The 21,045-nt window shown below is 43.5% G+C and overlaps 2 protein-coding genes across 2 annotated transcripts; one reads left to right on the forward strand and one right to left on the reverse strand.

Annotated features, from left to right (window-relative positions):
* Nucleotides 1-237: 237 nt before the first annotated feature.
* On the forward strand, nt 238-15,320 carry virma (vir like m6A methyltransferase associated). Its single transcript, XM_070911615.1, has 28 exons — nt 238-307; nt 799-911; nt 2,426-2,512; nt 3,582-3,630; nt 3,716-3,878; nt 4,027-4,146; nt 5,021-5,263; nt 5,793-6,523; nt 6,889-7,056; nt 7,115-7,341; nt 7,438-7,965; nt 8,054-8,208; nt 8,318-8,400; nt 9,080-9,173; nt 9,735-10,123; nt 10,227-10,382; nt 10,473-10,708; nt 10,801-11,050; nt 11,139-11,356; nt 11,482-11,614; nt 11,889-12,029; nt 12,118-12,272; nt 12,469-12,565; nt 13,210-13,376; nt 13,468-13,817; nt 14,490-14,636; nt 14,755-14,826; nt 14,857-15,320. The coding sequence occupies exons 1-28, from the start codon at nt 245-247 to the stop codon at nt 14,958-14,960; spliced, it is 5,439 nt and encodes a 1,812-aa protein (XP_070767716.1). The 5' UTR covers nt 238-244; the 3' UTR covers nt 14,961-15,320.
* Nucleotides 15,321-15,729: 409 nt separating this feature from the next.
* Nucleotides 15,730-18,581, reverse strand: rnf41l (ring finger protein 41, like). Its single transcript, XM_070912726.1, has 5 exons — nt 18,376-18,581; nt 18,074-18,213; nt 16,830-16,992; nt 16,588-16,708; nt 15,730-16,134 (listed from the first exon to the last, which is right to left on the reverse strand). The coding sequence occupies exons 1-5, from the start codon at nt 18,579-18,581 to the stop codon at nt 15,730-15,732; spliced, it is 1,035 nt and encodes a 344-aa protein (XP_070768827.1).
* Nucleotides 18,582-21,045: the final 2,464 nt, after the last annotated feature.

Here is a 21,045-nt window from a genome sequence, read left to right on the forward strand (position 1 = left end):
ACAGAAATGATAAACTGTCCTTTCAACCTCGTTTGATTGAGAAACATTAACAAGTTATTGTAATGCACAATATATTTATATATCTTTTATTTTCTCCATAGAATATTATAAATATGTGAATATTTTTCTTATGTACATTTGTTTGTCTGTTTGTGTCAGAGCGCTCGCGCCGTAGATGACCATGCTCCGGATGTGTTCTCCGTCCCGGAAGTTTACCCCTGGCCCGACGGACAGCAAGAAAGCGATGGCGGGGGACACTTCAACGGAGCTTCTTTTTCTAGATACGTTTAAGCATCAGAGTGCCGAGGTAATGTTTCTGACGCCCGACCACCCTCTTGTATATTTACATCAGTGCTGCCTGCATTCAATATTTACATCGGTTATATTCAGAAGTTTTGGAGAACGATGAACAACTTCCAAGCTAACGGTGTCAACTAGGCTAACAGTAGCAGTTGTATCGTGGTTGTTGTGATAACGTTGCAATTCACAGCTTTTATTGCACCACACGCTTGCACAATTGAACACCTAATTGTACCAAATATACCAGCTAAAGTGATTTTATTTACATGATCATATAACGCCACACCGCTGTTTCCTTTTGCATCCTTGCCTTGTTTGTTTGCTAGTTAGCCACGCGGCTAATGCTAACTTTAAAGTCTCAACCTGGCCATGTTTACCTCAGAGCGGGCAGCAAAAACGGCTGTTCCGGTCTGTAGTATTACTTGTGGTTTGTGTGGTTAGTTAAGATACTGTATTATCTAAATGTTTATATTAATTATGATATTCAATGCACTTCAGTTAACCAACGTGGATGTGGTGCGGTTTCCTTGCGGGGTGCTAATCACAGAGGTGCGGGTCATTCCCCCAGGGATCAAAGCGCACAGCAACGTACCTGACAACAGAGCTTTTGGGTAAGAGCACTTGCAAACACTCAGTGACATGCAGTTAGTTGACAGGTTATTAAGTCCACCTAGATAAGGCTAATGCAGTCTATTAAAGAAACTTTGCACTGAACCTACCTTCATGAAGGTTATATATTGTTGAAACTGATTTAGATATATTCAACTTTAGTTCAACTTTATTTTTTTTGGTGCCATTGAATTATATCAAGTCATGCATAGAGGTATTTCTAATAATTTGTCCATCCCATTTATATTAATGAAGGTATGCTAAATATTAGGTGTGTCAAGGCCTAAACTGGCAACTCAGTGTAGTTGCAGGAAGGGATGCATCAATACCCTGGATCAGTATCAGTGTGACCAAATCAAGCAGATTGGGTATTGATCATAACCTGATGGATTCACAGTAAATAAATTCTTTATTATAAAATTCAGTGTTTCCACAAACGGTTACATTCATTCATCCATGGCAAGCATGTATGGTATACAGATTTTAAATCTGGGGAAAAGAGAGCCCTGGCATTGGATCAGTCGTTGGCAGATACCCAGAGTCCAGGATTTGTATTGGGAGAGAAAAGTTGGATTTGTGCATCCCTAGTTGCTGGAAATCCTTAATCTCATTGCTAATGATATGTCGCCTCTGGGTTTGTTTGCTACAGATACCTGAGATGTATGTTTGAGCCTGTAAGAAAGCAGTTTGACACCTGAGCTCAATTGTTGTGAGGCTCTTGAGGCTGTTGGGTAATGTCTGATGTAATTTAACTGACTGAATGGGCTCAGTGCTCAAGAATGCACAAACCTGAGAAGATCAGGCCTCTATGTTGTGTAGAAGTGGGAAATTTGGATAATATCCTCTATGAGGATATTTGTAATTTTGTATTGCAGCACTGATATTGTCATACAGTACGTTTTCTGGAAAATCTGCTGAGAAACTGATCATGGATAATATCTGTTTTGGCTAATTCAGCAAATTAAATACCTGACAAATCAAAGTTTTTCATCACATTGACGCAAAAATCACATAAAAATCTAATTTTCCACTTTGCATACAATAGCCTAATACAACCAGATGTGTTTAAGTAATATCTACCACGGCACAACTTTTCTGCCTATGTTTTTATGATGCCTATAATGTTCAGTTTTTTGTTGACACTGTCATGATGTTAATGAAATTATTTGTTTTAGCACGGATGGTGTTGTTGTACTGGATTGCATTATATTCAGAGGTGTTTTTAATATTCTGTCCCCCTTATGTATGCAAATGTGAAGGACAAAAAATTAGCAACACCTCTTAGTATAATTTAGTCCAGTAGAACACCACCTGTAACCATGACCTCAGTAATAAACATATAATTGAATTTACACATGTCCAACAATGTCACTAAAAACTTAATATTACAGACTTTGTAAAGGTGGAAATTATGGCAGAACTGTTGTAATGACTTGCAATAGATTGTACATATATTGTAGATTAACTGTCTCATTACCGTGTGTGTGTGTGTGTGTGTGTGTTTCTGTGTTTCCAGGGAGACGTCTCCTCATGCCTTCCAGTTGGAGCTGTTTTTCAATAATGTCACCAAACCCAACAACCCCACGTTCCACAGACTGGGCAGGTCTGAAAGATTTTCACTCTCCCCCTTTCTTGTTTCGTTTCTGTATTCCTCCAAACCTCTCCTCCATCTCAGTCTTTCCTGGTCAAATCTCAAAAGTGCTTAAGATGCAGATTTCTGTCTCACCTGTAGAACCAGTCACGGTAGCATCTGAGCCCTGTTCTCAGAGACCAGAGAGGTGTGTGTGTGTGTGTGTGTGTGTGTGTGCACCCACCCATATTCAGGACTCTTTGTTTCTATTCTGGCTAACTGGTCTCTCCAGAAACTCAACCCCACCCACACAGTAGCTGTAAGTGAAATAGGTCCTAGTGAAATAGATGAATAATGGAATGTTTGCGTCAAGCATTTTTATTCTAGCCTCATAATAACAGAGGTGTGCAGAGTGGCACCAGAGCGTAACCTTGTGTTTAGAAGTGTGCATTGTGTAAGAGTTGTTAAAAACTGTAAATACGACACACCCGAGTTATTATCTCTGCCGGGAAAGTTAGGAGTCGACTTTTTTTTTTAAACCTGTCTGCTTACTATTAAGATATCTACCAAATGTCAAAAACAAATGTGATTTAAATGTTTTTAGACAAATGGCTGTCAAGAATCCATTTTGTCAGCTGAGGGAATAATCAGGATTTTTTACAAGATGAGTTTTTCATGGCATTTTGCCGTTTTGTGAAATCTTGACAGTATGGGTTTGTTGTATGGCATGATGCAAAGATTCTTGGCCATATTGGAACCCAATATATCACAGTTACATGTTGTTTGATTAAGACCAGTGGCTCCCAACCTTTCTGATTCATGACCCCTTAAAACTATGCTTGGGTCTACTTGTATATGTCATATGTCAATGGGTTGTGGCCAGTTCAGTCCGTGATGATATTACAGAGCAATATTGTGCTGGTTGGAGAGAGGTTTATCTAGGACTTAACAGATTGCTGCTAAACTATTTTCTAAAAATAAAATCTCTAGGAGTGATATACAGATGCAATGATAAACAAACATACACAAGTTCAAGAATATTTCAGCCTTGGTGTACTCGTACTGATGTTTTAATTTGCCCTGTCTTGCTTTCTGCCTTTAGTCTGGAATATGATGAGAACAAGTCCATCGTGTTCAGACCCAGTGGAAAGGTAAATGTTGTTCCTCAAGCAAGATGTTTTGTTTTGGGTTTTTTTCTGTTGGTTTGTGAATGACTAAATGAGTTTGTGCGTGCAGGTGAACACAGACGGCCTGGTGCTGCGGGGCTGGTACACCAGTCTGACTGTAGCAGTGTATGGGACAGCAGAGCGCTCACATGGACATGACCAAGGCTCACCCCCTCCTCCTCCACCCCCACCGCCTCAGCAGCCAAGCGGGCCCAAGAGGATTGTTAAACAAGGTGGGCATCATTAAGCTGAAACTAACCAACGCTCTCACCTTCACACCAACCTCCTGAAACTGAAACATCCAATGAACAATGGTTATCTCTTATCTTCCCTGATTTGCTTGTTATATCGTCAATCTATTGTACTGTTTGTATTTTTTAGAGTGGGAAAAAGATGACCAGTACAATGGCAGCCCACCCAGACCAGCACCCAGAGGGCCTCGTACTCCACCTGGGCCTCCACCCCCGGATGATGATGATGAAGAGCAGGTCCAAGTGACAGGTCAGAGCCGAAAATGTGTTGTGTGCTTTCACATTATATCGGCACTGTTAGATTCTGATTTATCAACAATGACAAAGATGTCTGTGTAGTTTAAGTGTCTGCCTGGGTGATACTTCTCATAATTACGTGTTGCATCAGTTGTTCTCCTTAATCAAAATTAAAAGTTATATTTTGAGAAAATCCCACATTAGTTACCCTGCAGTTTATTTGTCGGTGTCACTATTAAATTCAGTGTTTTTACCATCAGTTACGTTCATTCAGTCACTGCAGGCTGCCGACTCCATTTTAAGCTTTGTTTAGTTTGTGTACTTTACACTGTTGTTTACAGTTGATGAGAGTTTATAACAGAGAGTTTGTTTCCTAAATGTCTTAAATGTTTCCAAATTAAAAAGTTGCTCACTTTCAGTTCATTTCAGTATCCATCACAGTGATAATATAAAAGCATACTGTTGCACTATTTTTTCTCAGTTACCTTATTGCTGCATGTTAATATAGTTGGAAGTGTATATGAAAAATTTGCCAAGGTGTTCTGGTACATGTAAAGGGCACACAGTGTTCACTATGATGGGTTGCATATCCTAAGCGAGTCTCTACATGCTGATTATCACAATGTACTGAAATTAAGAAAAAAAACTGTGGCTGCCTGCCAGGTGGGAGAAAATATTTAGGAAAAGTGTTATGCTTTGGACAATGTTTGGTGTTCAAGCATTGTGTTATAAACAGGCTAAAACATGCAAAAACACCTGTATGATCCTAAAGCTGTTTTGCATATGTAGGTGTCCACATTTTTAGATAAATATATAGTTTGCATGTTTATGTGTGCCCTATGTTGGCTGAACTGTGTGCCTTCCGGTCTCTGTTGTGACATGTGCAGTGGGCGTGGTCAAAAACGAGCCATGCGAGGGGCGAGACGACTACCTGGAGGCCGTGTCACCAGAGAGATCGCTGCCTGCTGATGAAACGTACTCAGACGCTGAACAAGAGGAGGAAGGTGATGAGGAAGAGGAGGAGCAGGAGGAGGAAGAAGATGCACGGACAGAGGGGAGCGCTCTGGAAGAGGAGGAGGAAGAAGATGAGGAAGATGAGGGTGAGGACGAGGAAGAGGAAATGGAGGAAGGTAGGGGAGTTATTTTGTGAGAGTAGGATAGTCTACAATCCCAAATGGATGCCCGGCCCTGAACCCCTTGGTACTGCAAACTCCTCAGACTTCCCAGGGGGGCCACAGGAGCAGGGTCCATTTGGGACTGAGTGACCGAGAGAGTGTGTGCTCTGGCATGCTGGCTCCATCTACAATCGCTGGATGCTCCAAACTCTCAGCTAGCCCACTCCGGGCTACTCTGAAGGCTTATGATCAACGTTCATAAACTGCCATGTGGAGGTCTACCTCACACATCCTCACAGCTATGGCTGATGCTTGTGCTGTAGTCACATCCTGCATGTCAAACTAACCCTGCATGTTTGGAGTGATGCTGCCACGTGTGAGCAGGTTTGTCTGTGTACGTGTTTATGAATGAGCAAGGGAATATATAGTAGTCGCTGGCCTCCTCATTTTTACACATATTTTATAAATGTTCTGAAGAATCTTGTTCACAATAGATTAATTTTTGTCAAATATCTCCTCTCCTTCGTCTCTCCTACCCTTTCAGGTGATGATGGCTATGAGCAGATTTCCAGCGATGAGGATGATCTGGATAATGGTAGCTTCAAGTTGCCCACCTTTGACATGGAGTACACTCCTGAGGACCTGGCATCTGTCCCACCTGTCCAATATGACCCGTATGAGCGAGAACTCAGACCCCTGCTCTACTTCACCCCTCCATACAAGACCCGCTTTGATACCCAGTTTGAGAAGGCCAGTGTGGAGGAACCCAGGGACCCTGGTGGAACAGAAGGACCAGCAGGTGGAGAGGAGACTGAGGCTGTTGCCCAGCTGAACGAGCTACTAGCTAGTATTGGAGATGACAGAGATGCCCGCTGGGTCACTGCTGTGGAAGAGGCACCAGGACTACTGGCCAAAGGGTTGGCTTATTCAATTAAACAAGGAGAAGGAGAGATGGAGGTCCCTGTTGGAGTTTTAGCCCAATGGGCACTCCAAGCTCTGAGTATGGAGATTGCTCTCACACAACCCATTGCTCTTAACCTCAGACAATTGAAAGCTGGTGCCAAACTAGCGTCATGCCTGGCAGAGTGCCCACAGGGCCTCACAGCGCTGCTGCGTGAAGGGGCCCTGGGTGTGCTGCTGGAGTTGCTCCATGCGGACCACGTCTCCTCCACACTGAAGCTGAGTATCCTGAGAGCTTTGGGTGCTCTGACCAGTGCTCCTGCTGGCGTGGAGGCTTTCCTACATGCAGGAGAGTCAGAGAAGAGTGGCTATCAGGTTAGCACTACAAACTGTATAAACTTCTTCAACACTTTTTCGATATATACAGATTTGATCCCAGATTGCAAACTCTCCCCAGAACTAAAGAATAAGAACACAATGAAAATTCTTTGTTTGCTCAAACAGAAAAATATAATGACAAATGGGACCCAGCCTACCATTTGTTATGATCCAAATGAGAGCCGTCCTCCTTACAGCATACACATATTGAACCAATCGTGTTATTGATCCCGAAGCTAATCCGTCTCACAGACTCGGGACTCACCGCCCACCCTTCACATTTACAGAAAACACTGACTAGTTGAACAATATGACTTTTTGCCTCATTAATGTCTGACACTAAGCTGTGTGTCCTTTTATAGCGTTTAGTCCAGCTGTTCCTGCGTGAAGAAACAGTGAGGGTCATAACAGCCGGCAACGCCATTTTACAGAAAAGCCACATGTATGAGGTACTGGTCGACCTGCAGCGTGCAGCAGCAGCATGGAGTGAACCACAGCAGGTAAACACACACGCTCAAACACATGCATATGTTACTAACTTCAAGGACTATATTTTTCATGATAATCATGACTGACTATTGTTCTCAGGAGGAGATGGAGGATGCTGAGAGCCCCATGGAGGAGGAACCATCGCTAAGCTCCTCCCCTGTGACCGAGGCAGAGCTTGATAGGCTGGCGGGGGTTTTGGAAGAGTTACATCACCTGCTAGAGACAGCCCCTAACTGCATGGTGCAGCCACCAGGGAAAGCCTTCCCCACTACTGCAAGAATAACAGGACCACAGGAGAGGGACGATCCATACCCAACACTGTATAGGTACGCATTCAAACACACATGACCTCAAACCTCACACAGTGCAGAAGCTCTGTTATGAAGTTGAATGTAGTTGTGATGCACTTTCTTCTTTCTCAGATATATGCATGCGTGCCGTTTCCTGGAGAGCACGGCGGTGGTGATGTCGGCAGCTGCAGCAGCTGGCCACCTAGGTGTCACCCAAGCCGTTAGAGACCTCCTGCGCTTCCTGTCGCTCACCCAGTCAGGTCTGCTCTTCCTTATCGCCCAGCCCACTCCCTCCAACCTGCTGCTTCGCCTCCTGGCGTCGATGGCAGAAGCTGAGGTGGAGGACACCACCTTTACAGGGGGCGAGGGAGCTCTCTCAGGGCCAGGGTTCGGCGAAGAGGGCTTCGGCGTGTGGCTAATGCAAGCGCTGCATGCTCTGCAGGGTGTGTCGGAGCTCATGAGCCACGTGGCCACAGGAGGAGACGGAGGAGCTGGGCTGGAGGAAGGTGACAACGCAGAGGTTCTGGGCATGCTCCATGCCCTTTACCTGATGACGTTCACACAGACTGGTCGCAGTGCCGTGGCCCATGTTTTCAGCCTGGACAACAACCTGTCCTGTCTGGTCACCCTGCTCCAGCACCACAGCAAGGACGGACAGGGGTACAGCTGTCTTCTTTGTGTTTTATTTCAAGCACCTGTGCTGTGATTTCTGAGTATGTTTTCACTTTTTTGTCTTCTTTTCTTGTAGTGAGGCCAAAGCTCGCAAAGCAGTGACATATAACTATGCCTGTATGCTGGTGTTACTGGTAGTGCAGACCTCTAATGAATTGCGGATGATGGAACAATATGCTGCCCCACTACTTGCCATAGCCAAGGCTGATGACACCAATGCCAAGTTACAGGGTAAATATTACCAATGTTACAGGGAAGTGTCTTGCCATATTTGACCATTTTTGGTACGAGTGTTTGTGTTTTTGGATTATTAATGTTTTGGTCTTCCTTTGCGCTTCAGAGCTTAGCAAATGGCTGGAGCCTCTGGAAAAACTTCGCTTTGAGATTGGCAGCATTCCCATCCTCATAGACTACATCAAACAGGTACAGCTATCTAACGCAATATACATATTGCTGAATAAAGTAACATTTCACTACATTTTCATTCTCAGTAATTGTGTGAGCTTTCATCTTTCCTATATCACCTGCAGACAGTCCTAATTATTCCTGAGTCCTGTTACTTCACTGAGGGATAAATCTCTTCAGTTGGCAGTGTTTGGGTGGCTGCCAATGATTTGTCTATGATATTTAATTCAGGGAGTTCATCAACTCTTTCAGTGATGGAGTCAATGTCTCTTATCCTACCCTCAGCCACAGGGACTGGCCTCACAGAGTACAGTGTAATATTTTTTTATTTAATCAAGTTTATAGAGCTTATTCATTGTTATTATCAGAGGAAAACAGTACAATGTTGTCACCACATATAACCAACTAAGAAGGTGTCTCATAGTTTTGCAACCTACATAAGAATTCAAACTTTATAAACCACAAAGCTGTTACCAAAGAAGTACTTCTTTAAGTCACATGCTTAACTATATGATTTCATCTAATTTTGTACCCTAGAGTCACCAGATATATAGTATATCTCCCTGTAAAGGAGAGCTTCGCTGACAAGTCTGAACTGCTCAAACGTAAACCTGTTCTGTAGCATATTTGAGTCAAGGCTATATGCAAATAAGAGTGCTATATGTCATTTTAAACGTTTGTTTTCTCTTGACTTCAGAATGTGGAAAACGTGTTGACTGCTGAGGGAACTGGACTGGTCACTGCTCTCCGGGTCCTTTATCACATTGCCTGCCCCCCACCTGCTGTAGAGGGTAAAGACACAAAACATGACAACAAAACTAAATGCTTTTTTATTTATTTGAAGGGTTTTGTTTAGATTTTTTCAATATTAAAGGTTTCCTGTGGAGTTTTCCTGTAAACTGTTTACATTTAGTGTTACTCACCGAAGCGCATTGCATGTATCCTTGAGGTCTAACAAGCCTGTTAATGTTAACCATAAAACATTTGAAAAGCAGATTTTTATTTTATATTTTAAATCCTGCATTGTTTAATCCATGTTTACTAGCTTTCAGTTTTCTTCTTCCCTGCCTTTGATGGCTCGTTACTGCGTTTCTTGGCACATTACTGCCACCTGTAGATCAGTTGAATAGTGTGAGACCATTTGCAGGAACGTGTGCGCACATGTGCATCCTTGAGCCCAACCAAACACGGACCCACAAAACACTGCTCTATAGCGGTACTAGTGGTCAGAAACTCCACAGGGTCCTTTTAAGCAGCTATAAAACTGGGTCCTGTGTTCATTAATGTTGATTGCAACCATTACAGAGGAGACAGCTGTCACATTTGTCACAATGTCTTCCTCCTTTCTACAGGTCAGCAGAGAGATCTTAAGTGGAGTCTCGCGGGGGTCCAGCTGTTCTCCGGCGAGGGCCTGGATACGTGCGTGCGTGTCCTACAGAAGCTATGCAGCGTGTTACTGCAGCCATGGCGTGTGCATGGACACATGGGCCCCACACCGCAGCGCTGCATGATCCTCAGTATATGCATCAGCACACTGCGGTTGCTGCGCACCATGTTGATGGAGCTGCTACGCGGAGGGGCTTTCCAATTCAGGGACACTCGTGTGGCCAGTGTGTTGGTGACGCTGCACATGATAGTGTGCTCCATTCCTGCATCTGGACGTCTAGACGGGGAGGAGACCAGGGTGCAGGCGCTAATCGTCGATGTTCTGCTCACCTTCACGCAGGGTGTTAATGAAAAGGTGTGTGAATGAGCGTGGCCATGTTTGTTTAGCCAAGAAATATTGTGCAAAAAGTGTCATTAGTAGTCATTATTCTGAGTCCATATGTGTGTGTTTGGTGCAGGTTACTCATACAGAAGAGACTCTGGCCAGTAACACGTGGTCTCTGATGCTAAAGGAGGTTTTGGGCTCACTGCTGAAAGCTCCTGAAGGTCTGTTCTCTGGTTTAACACTGCTCTCTGAGCTCCTGCCTCTTCCGCTGCCAATGCAGAGCACTCAGGTAACTCACTCTATCCTGTACTTCCTTTCACCTTCTGATGAGTCTTATCTTGGCGCCCACACTAATATTAATAGACCTTTGGCTCCGTAGGTGATATCAGTCCAAGATGTGGCTGTAGCCTTAAACACAAGGAAGCTGTGGAGCATGCACATACGGGTGCAGTGGAAAGTGTTTTCCGAGGCGTTGAGGTGTGTGTGTGCCACCAGCTGCCCTCCTCTCCTGGCCATGCTGAGGAGAATGTGTGTTCAGCTGGCAGACCTGTCTTCACCCACTGCAACGCTCGTCATGAAGACCCTGCTGGAGCTGCTGCTGGAGGAGCTGCAGCCGTGAGTGAAAAAAAAACACACACACACACACTCAATTGTTTGTGTTTATGCTGTGAATTGTATTTGAACTGTGTGCAATGTGCTAACTGCAGGCCGGAGGGGAAAGGTGTGTGCTGGGGCCAGGTCCTGCGTCTGCTTTCTTTGAAGGATGCTCTGGTGTCACAGAAAGCTTGTAAGAGCGCAGCACTGCACCTGCTGTCCGGATCTGTGTCTGGAGATGAACAACTGGCCGATCTGTTCCCCTTGCTGCAGTCTCTGTTGGTTCCTCCAACCGACCACTCCTTACAGCAGCAGCAATGCAGTGAACTAGTGGGGACAATATTACAGTCACTGTGTGACCAGGTAAGCAGTATAGTGCACATAAAGGCAAACAACATATGTAAACGAGATAGGAAAAAGCCTAAAAAATATGAATCTCCGTCTTCACCAGGACATTTCTCTGGTGGTCTCTGCACCTGGAGAAAACTGTGTGTCAGAGGCTGAGCAGTTGGCCAATGCACTTCCGGGGCGAGAGATGATGTCATCGGTGTGCAATGCCTTGTTGGAGGTTTTGGGGAATTCAGACAGCAGTGTCCCACTCCTCCTCACCTGTATCAGGACATTGACATTCCTCACAGAGCACGACTATGGACTCTACCACCTCAAAGTGTAAACGCTCTCTTCTTGTTTCTTGACGTTACCACTGTCTCCCTTTACAATCTCTTCTGTCTACCAGGCATAGTGTCCTTTTCTTAGTTAAACAAGACTTTGATTGCACTTTATCTTTATCTCAGTGGTCTTAAGAAACGTGGTGCAGATCTGTGCTCGCTGTTGAAGAGGTTGGTGTTTGCCTTCAATAAGGACTCAGCAGATCTACTGTCAGCTCTGCTCGACTTCCTCAGACAGATCGTCAACACAGAAACAATGGTCAGTATCTGGTTTTATGGCTGGTTCATGTTTCACATGGAAGTAATTACCATGTGTACCAAGAGTGAACATGCTGTCAAAGTAACTGTAGAAATGATTATTTGTAAAATGTTTGTTGGGAACCGCTTATAGTAATCATAAGATGTGCTTTAAGTATAAATTCCTAAGCACGTGGGAGGCGTATCTAAATTACTAATGTATTGCATCTGTCGCAGAGTTGCCTACAGTTTGTGATAGCTGAATTTTATTGTTGGATCTGTCTGTTCTAATCTAGTGTGTTGACGAGGGCCAGGGGTCCGGTGAGGAGTCTGCTTTCACCCCTCCGCGGTTGCTGTCAGCCTCTGAGATGAAAACTCTGCTGCAATGGGAAGAATCGGAGTCCCATCCGCTCCCAACTTTAGAGAAACAGATTACGGTACAAATTATGCCCACGTGTATAGCTTTTGCGAAGTGAGGGTTGATGCTGCCTTGGCTTTTAACTAAGTCTATGTGTTTATCTGTAGAAACTCTGTAAGGAAGATGATTCACTGGAGACGATGTTGGAGAATGTGATTGTTCTGAGGCAGACGCTGGAGACGGCCACAGACACACCTCCTGCAGCTGACACTGAGCCCACTCTGCCTGCACCCGAGGCGCTCGCAGCCCAGTTTAATCACAGGTACAAAGTGATGTACATCGTTTGATCTGCACAATTGTTTTTCTCTCAATATTGTCTTCATTCAGTCATCAATCACAAACAGGCTATTGCAGATGATACACTAAAATGGGCCTCATGCAGCACGTTTGTGGAAAATGAGAGGAAACCCTGGATGCAATAATAAGTAAATCATACCTCTGTTCATTGTTGTCTGTAGGACGGTGTTCATTCTGTCTGAAGCTCTGGACGAGCAGCTGAAGACTCTGTGGTTCTCTCCATTCCAAACTGATGACATTGAAACAGACCTTGATATGGTAAGTGTGTATGTGTACAAATTATAATCCAGATTTGTTTTGCCAAATTATCTTATTTTCTCTTCACTGCAGTATTTGGTCAAAATACCAGCAGCTAGAATGTTACACTGTTCTACTACTGTAAATCTTACAAAATTCAAATAAAAAATAATGACTAATGCATATATTATTACATTACTACAGTACAACCCTAAGGCAAACAACATAGTCTGCACTTGTCTGTGTGTGAAAAGCTGGTTTAAACCAGAGGCATGTCCAAATGTTAGACGCTGATTGACTATGAATTAAAACTTTCATTTTCATGTTCAGACATGACCAGACTCCCTAGATTCCTCTAACGTAGTAGTAGTAGTAGTAGTAGTTTTAACTGCGGTTATGGCTTCATTTCTCCAGATTGTTTATGTAAAGTTTATGTCTTTCTCTCCCAACATCGCTGCTCACTGCTGTGTACTTGTGTAATGACAGCTTTATGAATCGCGTGGGACTTTAAATGTTTTTTGAAATGCAATAAACAATTCAGTATGTATTAATTACTCACCCACAAATTGTGGAAACGAATTATTAAACCTAATTACACATAATCATGTAAACTTGCCCTATGTCTGTATGTGGGTCTATGACTTACCACTTTGTCTGTGTGGCAGGCGAAGGTGGATCTGGTGGGTCTGGCTCAGGAGTGCTGCCCAGAACTGGACCTGAAGGCAGAGCTGGAGCGCTCCTTCCTGTCTGAGCCGTCCTCTCCCGGTCACACAAAGGCTACGAAAGGCTTCCGACTGGGCAAACACAAGCACGAGACGTTTATTACATCAAGGTTGGTTGCATGTTTTCTTTGCAGAGAACGAACATCTTGAGTCTTGTTTTAATCAACTGACTGACTTGTCATCTCGTGCTTGTCTCTGCAGCGGTAAGTCAGACTACATTGAGCCTGCTAAGAGAGCCCACATCATGGCTGCTCCTCGCGGACGTGGAGGTCGAGGAGGGTTTGGACAAAATCTCTGCCGACCACATGATATCTTCCGCCAGCGCAAACAGAACACCTCCCGGCCTCCCAGTATGCACGTGGATGACTTTGTGGCGGCAGAGTTTAAAGACATTGCGACTCCTCTTGGACTTTTGCCCCCTAAACGGCCCCCCAAGAGCTCCCCCAAACCCCCCACCAGAGGACTGTTCACTGGCAACAGAGGCAGAGGCACCTTCCACAGCCAGACTCGCTTTTTCACTCCACCACAACCTAAAGGTGTACTGCTGTCTGGTACGTACACACAGACGCACACGATCATATTGAAAATAAAACATTTCTTGTGTTCACTTGATTAGAGTGTTCACAATAATTGCTCAGATCATCCCTGTTTTGTTGGCGAATACGATAACTGGTTCCCTTGACCAGCTTTTTAAAAAGAAATCATGGCTGTTCTGGTGTTGTGTTGACCGATGTCTACTGGAGCATGCATATTGTCTTATAACTAAATGTTACGATTCACTGGTTTTATAATAATTGCCAAAATAATACACCATAAAGATTAGCACATAGTGTATAATTTATACTATTTATATATCTAAGCATTAAAGATTGTGGAAGCAGTAGTTTAAGATAAAAATATTAACTCATGGTCCCCTTACTAGCTTTTTCCAGAGCTTTTAACTCAATCTCATGGTCTTAATCAGCAGATGGAGTTTGCTTAGTTGTCGTCACATTGTACCACCTGTTATCATGTGACCAAAGTTCCATACTGAGGTCATGTTATGACACCTGAGCTAATGGAAAGCTAGTTAGTGGATCTTGCATTAAGGTTCTTTTTCTGCCAAACTATTACTTTACTCTACAGTAAAGTAATATAATATAGTAGGAGTTTGTGCATGCTGCAGGTCAGAACCACTTGTTGGCCAGTAGAGGGAGATAAATCCTCTCTTTTTGGTTCTCTAGGTAACTACACTCGCAGAGAAGGAGGCCGTGGTTCTTCATGGAGTGGCCAAGTTCCCGCTGTCACCCACAGAGGAACCTACAGTGAACCCCGCGGAGGCCAGAGCAACTTCACACGTGGACCGCTGCCCTCCCGACAACCCCCAGCAAGTATGAAGTGTACACCCTCACACACTTTTTGCTTTGATTTTGCGCTATGAATTTCTAAACACTGAACTTAACACATGCTGTGCTTTTGTCTTCTTCTCCCTCCATCTCTATTTGCCAGGTGCATATCGGCTGGCTCCACGGGATCGAGCTCCGCGGGGCAGAGGAGGCGCCGGACTGTCATGGCTCAGTGGTGGAGGAGGCGGTGGCAGTGCTGGAGGAGGCGGTGGGGGAGGTGGAGGGAGAGGATCTCAGGGGAGCAAGTTTAGTGGTGGGGGAGGGAGCGGAGGTGGGAGGGGCAGACATGTTCGCTCCTTCACCAGGTAAACTCACCTGGGCAATGACTGAAGCCTTTCATGGCAACATATGGACCAATCAGGATATTACATATACTGTCTCCACGGAAACGTGGTGGGATGATGTTGTCACAATGACGTACAGACTGTGTGTTGATGTTTTATGTTTTGTTATCTTGAGTTGTATTTGGAGAATAAAGGTCGTAGTAACCGAGCTGACACAGGAGTGAAAATGGTGACAAAGGGTGTATTTCTGAGCCAGAGAGGTGCATGTTGTACAACACAAGCTAAACCCAAAATATCACAACTCTTGTGTAGTACATGCCTTTGCCAACTGCAACACCAGGACGACCAGGTAACCATTCCCATGTCAAAGATAATATTATTAATGATACATGAGTCCTGTAGTCTTGATGAAGACTATTGCAGGAATAGGAATAATTTGGTCCTGAGAACAAAATGAACTGTTTTTATTTGAAACGTGATGGACACAAAATCCAAGAGACATCACACAGTGATCTGTTTGCAGAAATGATCGGGGGTGAGTCTACAGAAAGAACGAATGTTCACTTTCATACAAGCCTACAGTCAAAAGATCACTTTTGTTTGTTTTCTTTCAAACACAACATAATTCATTCCACAGAAGACTATTTGTTTTCTCTTTCAATCATTAATTTACACTCTACACAAACTCATCGTGCCAAAACCTTTTGATTACTAAACTCTTATTGGAAACTGTCTGCCAAATATTTAAAAAAGAAAGATTTTGGTTTTGGCTAATCTCCACCAGTCCAGTCTGCTCAGATGACCGTCACCTCCCGGCTCTTCCTCTTGATACAGTCTAGCGTCAGGCTCCTGGTACCACCCTTGCGCGTCCCCTCTCCCAGCTGAGGTGATGGAGGTGGACCTGACATATTTATGGCCTGAGCTGAATGCAGCGATAGACTGGAAGCATGCAAAGATGCCTCCCTCTGCTGGTGTCTTGTCGTCTCGGTGTGTAGTTCCCATCTAGGTGTCGGCTGGTCTCCCTGATGCTGGTCTCTGGCTGTCTGTTCGGCAGGATGCTGACTCCTGGTTGGCTGCAGGTCTCTGAGAAGCTCCAACAGTTCCCTCTTCTCCAGCTCTGCTTCCGCCAGCTCCTGTCTTCTCAGACGCTCTGCTCCCAACAGGGCTCGCATGTCGCACATCACACGGGACAACTGACCCTGAGGACGCAAGATTGCTGAACATCCATCAACATGGTTCAAAACATAGACTTAACAGTGGTGGATGAAGCATTTAGCTCCTAAAAGTAGCAGATCCACTTTAGAAAAAGTGAAAAAAAACGATTTATTAAATATAATAATATTATTTTTATATTGATTCTCAACTTTTAAACCAACGTGGATGAGAGTGCTCAGAAGAAAAGTGAAATAAGAACATCAACATTTCCATGAAATTGGCTGATGAAGATCATGCAGTAGCTTGCCATTAGATGGAGTGAAGAGAGAAAGCACATATCTCTCTGAGATGTTGTGTAGTTTTGTAAATGTAGCGTTAAAGCTCTAACTAAATGGGGACACGAGTAATGTGCCAGGACTTCAAATCTTCACTTCAGCCCTGTTGTTGTTACCTTGAAAACTGAGGAGTTAGATACATGAGAAGGATTGACAGGTCACCTTGAGCTCCTCCACCTCGTTCTTCAGCTGCGATTCTTTCTGCACCATGTGTCTCCTTTGAGAGTCCAACCGAGACTCCATCTCTCGTCTCACCTCCTCCACCTTGCACAGCATCTCTGCCCTGCCGTGAATATTCAATGAGACAAAAGTATTATCTAAAAAAACAAATACAAACAGTAGCTGTGTTCAGGATTAGGAGAGAGTGAAGATATTTCATAACCACACACATACACTGTACATACCTGAGCATCTCCACCTCGGTGCGCAGCTCTGCAACACAGTTATGCTGTGATTGGTCAATGGAGAGAAGCGTATGGCCGCAGCCGTTGGGACACTCCCTGCTGCGAAAGTTACATTCGGACAAGTGAGCCTCCAAACCCCGCCTCTCTACCTGCACAGGACAACCTGAGAGGACAGAGATGGATAGGCCAATCATATACTCAGTTCATATGTAAACGTTTATACCAGGTAGACAGTCTTCCAAAACATTTTATAGAAGGACATTTGGTTTGCAGATGCAGCTTTAAATAAACGATAATTACAAGCCACAGTACACAGGAGTGGAAACAATCACACATCTCAAAGATTGGTTAAATATTGTCACACATTCAATATGAGGACACCCAAACAACCAATCCTCCATGTCAGTGGTGCTTTTAAAAGTGGTTACCACTGTGTCTTTATAAGAAAGCTGTCTCAGATTACCTTACAAGGTTAAAAGGTTCATTGACTTTGTCACAACATAAAGGTTGGCTTTTCTGTAACTATTTCATGGCGAAATCCTCAAGAAGGTAGAGTTAATAATTTTACAATGTGCTCGAAACAATAGAGGTAAAAACAGTATTCAACTGTGGTATGAAGAGAATACTTGTGATTGTTTTCCACCCTTGAACATGTAGACCACGCCAGCTTTTATACTCCCCGCTGCACTTTATGCCTCATTTCTGACAAAACATAAGTTCTCACAGGTCACAGCAGTCATAGACAGTAACAGACAGTAACAGACAGTAACAGACATATCAGGTTGAATTTTGTGTAAAACTATATGTTGCTGTTAGTGCCTGTAGTACTAGTAAACACTGCAAAAAAAGCCATGCTGCATGCACACACTGTATAATTGTACCTACCACAACGGTAACATATGTACTCTCCACCTGCCAACAACAGGTCACAGTCACATTGTGAGCACATGCTCGTATACACATACACACTTTACACTCATTAAAGAGTGATGGAAAGTTGACCCTGAATGCACCTTGTGTTAGTTCTGTGGGAGCACTGGACAAGTCCCATAGGTGCATTCGTTTGGGGGGTAGCCATGACAACAAAAGAGCCACCTGCTGCTCCCACACGTACACACAGGTGTCACATTACCTTTATATCTCACACATCCACATGGATAACCATTTAGCAGCCACAAACACCACAGATAAACTCATCATAACAAATGACACATTAGATGAGTGGTCAGTGCGAGGTTTCATACCTGTGTTAGAGCAGGATATGAAGGCAAACTCGCACTCATCCTCATGTGTGTGCAGGCTCTCCAGGCAGCAGACCACCTCACAGCCCTGCCCTGCATTCACACAACGTATCTGCAGACGGGTCAGGTCGTTACGCATGTACCTGTCATCCAAGACAAAAATAAGTATTAGAGAAATAAGGGTGAGCACGGAGAGCAGTATACATGTGTGACCCCACTGAATATCAGAAAGAAAGTGTGAAACTAAAGAATGAAGTATTACAATGAAGAGATAATAAAACAAATATGCAGGGATGTAGACAGACCTGAACAGTGGTTTGAGGCTGCCCACATCCAGTGGCAGTCTGTCCTCAGGACAGGAGTGGTGATGGACCAGCCAGCTGCTGATGCAGGCGCTGCAGTAGGCATGTTCACAGGGCGCCTGGAGGGGGCGCTCCAACACGTCTCGACACACACAGCACAGAAGACCCTCATTCACATATCCCACAAATCTCTCCAGATCATAGCCCATCCTGCAAAAGTTGGACATAATCTCTTGTCCAGTCTTGCCGATTGTTTCTTATTTTGTTGATTATTAACTCTGACAATAATATTCCTACCTTACAAATTTGCTTTTACTTCATCCAGCTCTTCCTTCCTCCTTCTCTCTGTTGATTTCCACTCCTCTTGTTCCCCAACAGGTGACCTTATCTCTCTGCTACTATGGTCTTTCCTTCTTCATTCTCTCTCTCTTGACTTGTTGCTCCATCAAGGTGAGGGTCTCCTTTCCCTTAAAGCCCTCCCCTACCTTTGGGAGTGCGTCTCCATGGAGAGGTATCCCTGACAACGAGGGTCAGGACACAGGTAGGCAGCTGTCAGACGAGATCAGATCAGAGAGACAGACAGAATTACAGGAGAAGAGACACTCACACTCACAAACAGACAAATTCTGCTGTAGTGTGTTTTCCTCACTGCTTTACCAATAAAGCTGGGTTCAGAGATTACTGCTGTCCTTCAACTGTTTCTGTCTCTCTTAATGACCCACGCGATCCTACGTTTCTCTCTCTCTCTCTGGATGTGGGATTAACATGGATTACACTCTCTCCTTCTCTGATTGGATTACAGGCTGCATGACATCAGATGACACAGACCACAGAAATCAAAGAGCAAACCAAACCCTCATCTCAGGACTCATCCCAGTCCCTTTATATTCTTTTATTTTCCGTTAGACTCAGTGGTGAAAGAAGTATTAAGGTCCTTTACTTACTAAAAAAGAGCAATACCAATAGAAATGAGTCAAAGTACAAGAATGTGAGACTTTTCAGCAAAATGTACTTTGTGTATCAAGTACACATTATGTATCGGAATGGCTCCTGCCAGTGTTATATCATTAAATATTATGTTATTGGTTTATATTTACTGATACATTAACATGGAGGCTACATTTCAATGTTGTTGCAAGTTTTAGTGTAGCTAATGTAAACTATTTCATAGACTACTGATCATTTTATATGCTCATTGTAGGTTTTTAAAATTCTACTCTTTAAAGTCTTTAAATAAATGTAATGGAGAAACTGTACAATATTTCCCTCTGAAATTAAAGTATGCATACATTCTAATACTCAGATGAAGTACAAGTATCTCATAATTGTGCAGTACTTGAGTACTTGATGTACTTACTTTCCAAATCAATTGGTATGACTTAAATAAATGTATAGTAATGTCAAGGCAAGTTATGGAAACAAGACAAAATATACTGTAGTATAGCATATCAAAGTATAAATATCAATAAAAGTATCGGTAAATAACATAAACATTAAATAAACAAATGACAATTCATGTTCTATAGATTTTCTTCTTCTTCTGATGTTATTAAATGGGTGAGATAGGGTCACCCTGGGAAGGTGAGCTCGATTTAGAACTCAGGGAGTGATGGGTTGCGGAAGTTCAAGAGGGACGTAACTAGTAAATTTGTGTGACGTTAGAAACCAAACGCACCCCCTTCGTCCTGGTCACGCCCACTACCGGGGCTCAACCAATCACGTTCTTCAAACCATACAGCGGGAGAAACAGAACAGAATCGAGAGTCGTAGGGAAGAAAACATAAAACAAGACAATTTTTCTTTATTGAGTGACAGTTTTCATCCAACTTGTAGTTCGTGTGGGTACGTATAACACGTTGTGTCACATCTAACATGACATTACCGCCGAGTTTAAACCGGGTCAGCAGCGTTAGCGACTGTTTAGCGAGTCAGCTAGCTTGCTAACCTGCCGCTGGTGAAGTTGATGCAGCTAGAGTTTGGTGTGTTGATCACGTCTAGTTAACCAGGTGTGGCTGGTCAAAGGCTTTCAGATATGTTGAAAAGGGTACAAAGCACTCGATTAGATGATTGTCCACAGGATCGATATAGGAGAAGACTGGGACAATGGCACAAAATAACAGTGACACAAAATAGGGGGAAATAGAGTTGTATGTGTGAAGATGCTAACGTTACTAAAACAATGTTTGGTATGTGTGTCTGATAAGTTTTTAAAGTGATTAATTGTGTATCAAAGCTGAATAAAATGAGATGAAATAATACCACACACTAATTCTAAGTATTATATGGTTTTTTTTCTCTTGTGTCTAAGCAGGTCTAAATGTATACAACAGTAGTAGTAGTGGTGGTGGTAACTAAACCATCTTTCTGGGCACCAACACTGAACTACTAAAGAAGAAATTGAGTGAGATGGGATGAACAACAAAGAGTGAAACCCAGCAGTCTCCCTTACACATTCGCTCACTGTACTGATTAATTACTGAATGTAGATTCTGGAAAGAATAATCTTCTTATCATTTTGTCAGAGCTTTGAAAGATCTTTGGGTGTTTCTGGGCCACTGAGTTAATGGACATGATAAAATACTGAGTAGTGCCTAATTCGTTGCCAGTATTATTTATTGTGTTAATGTTAATGCTTTCTGTCTTTAGGAGATATATTATTGTGGGTTGTCAGTA

Source organism: Enoplosus armatus, chromosome 9, assembly GCF_043641665.1.
Source record: "Enoplosus armatus isolate fEnoArm2 chromosome 9, fEnoArm2.hap1, whole genome shotgun sequence".
NCBI lineage: Eukaryota > Metazoa > Chordata > Actinopteri > Centrarchiformes > Enoplosidae > Enoplosus > Enoplosus armatus.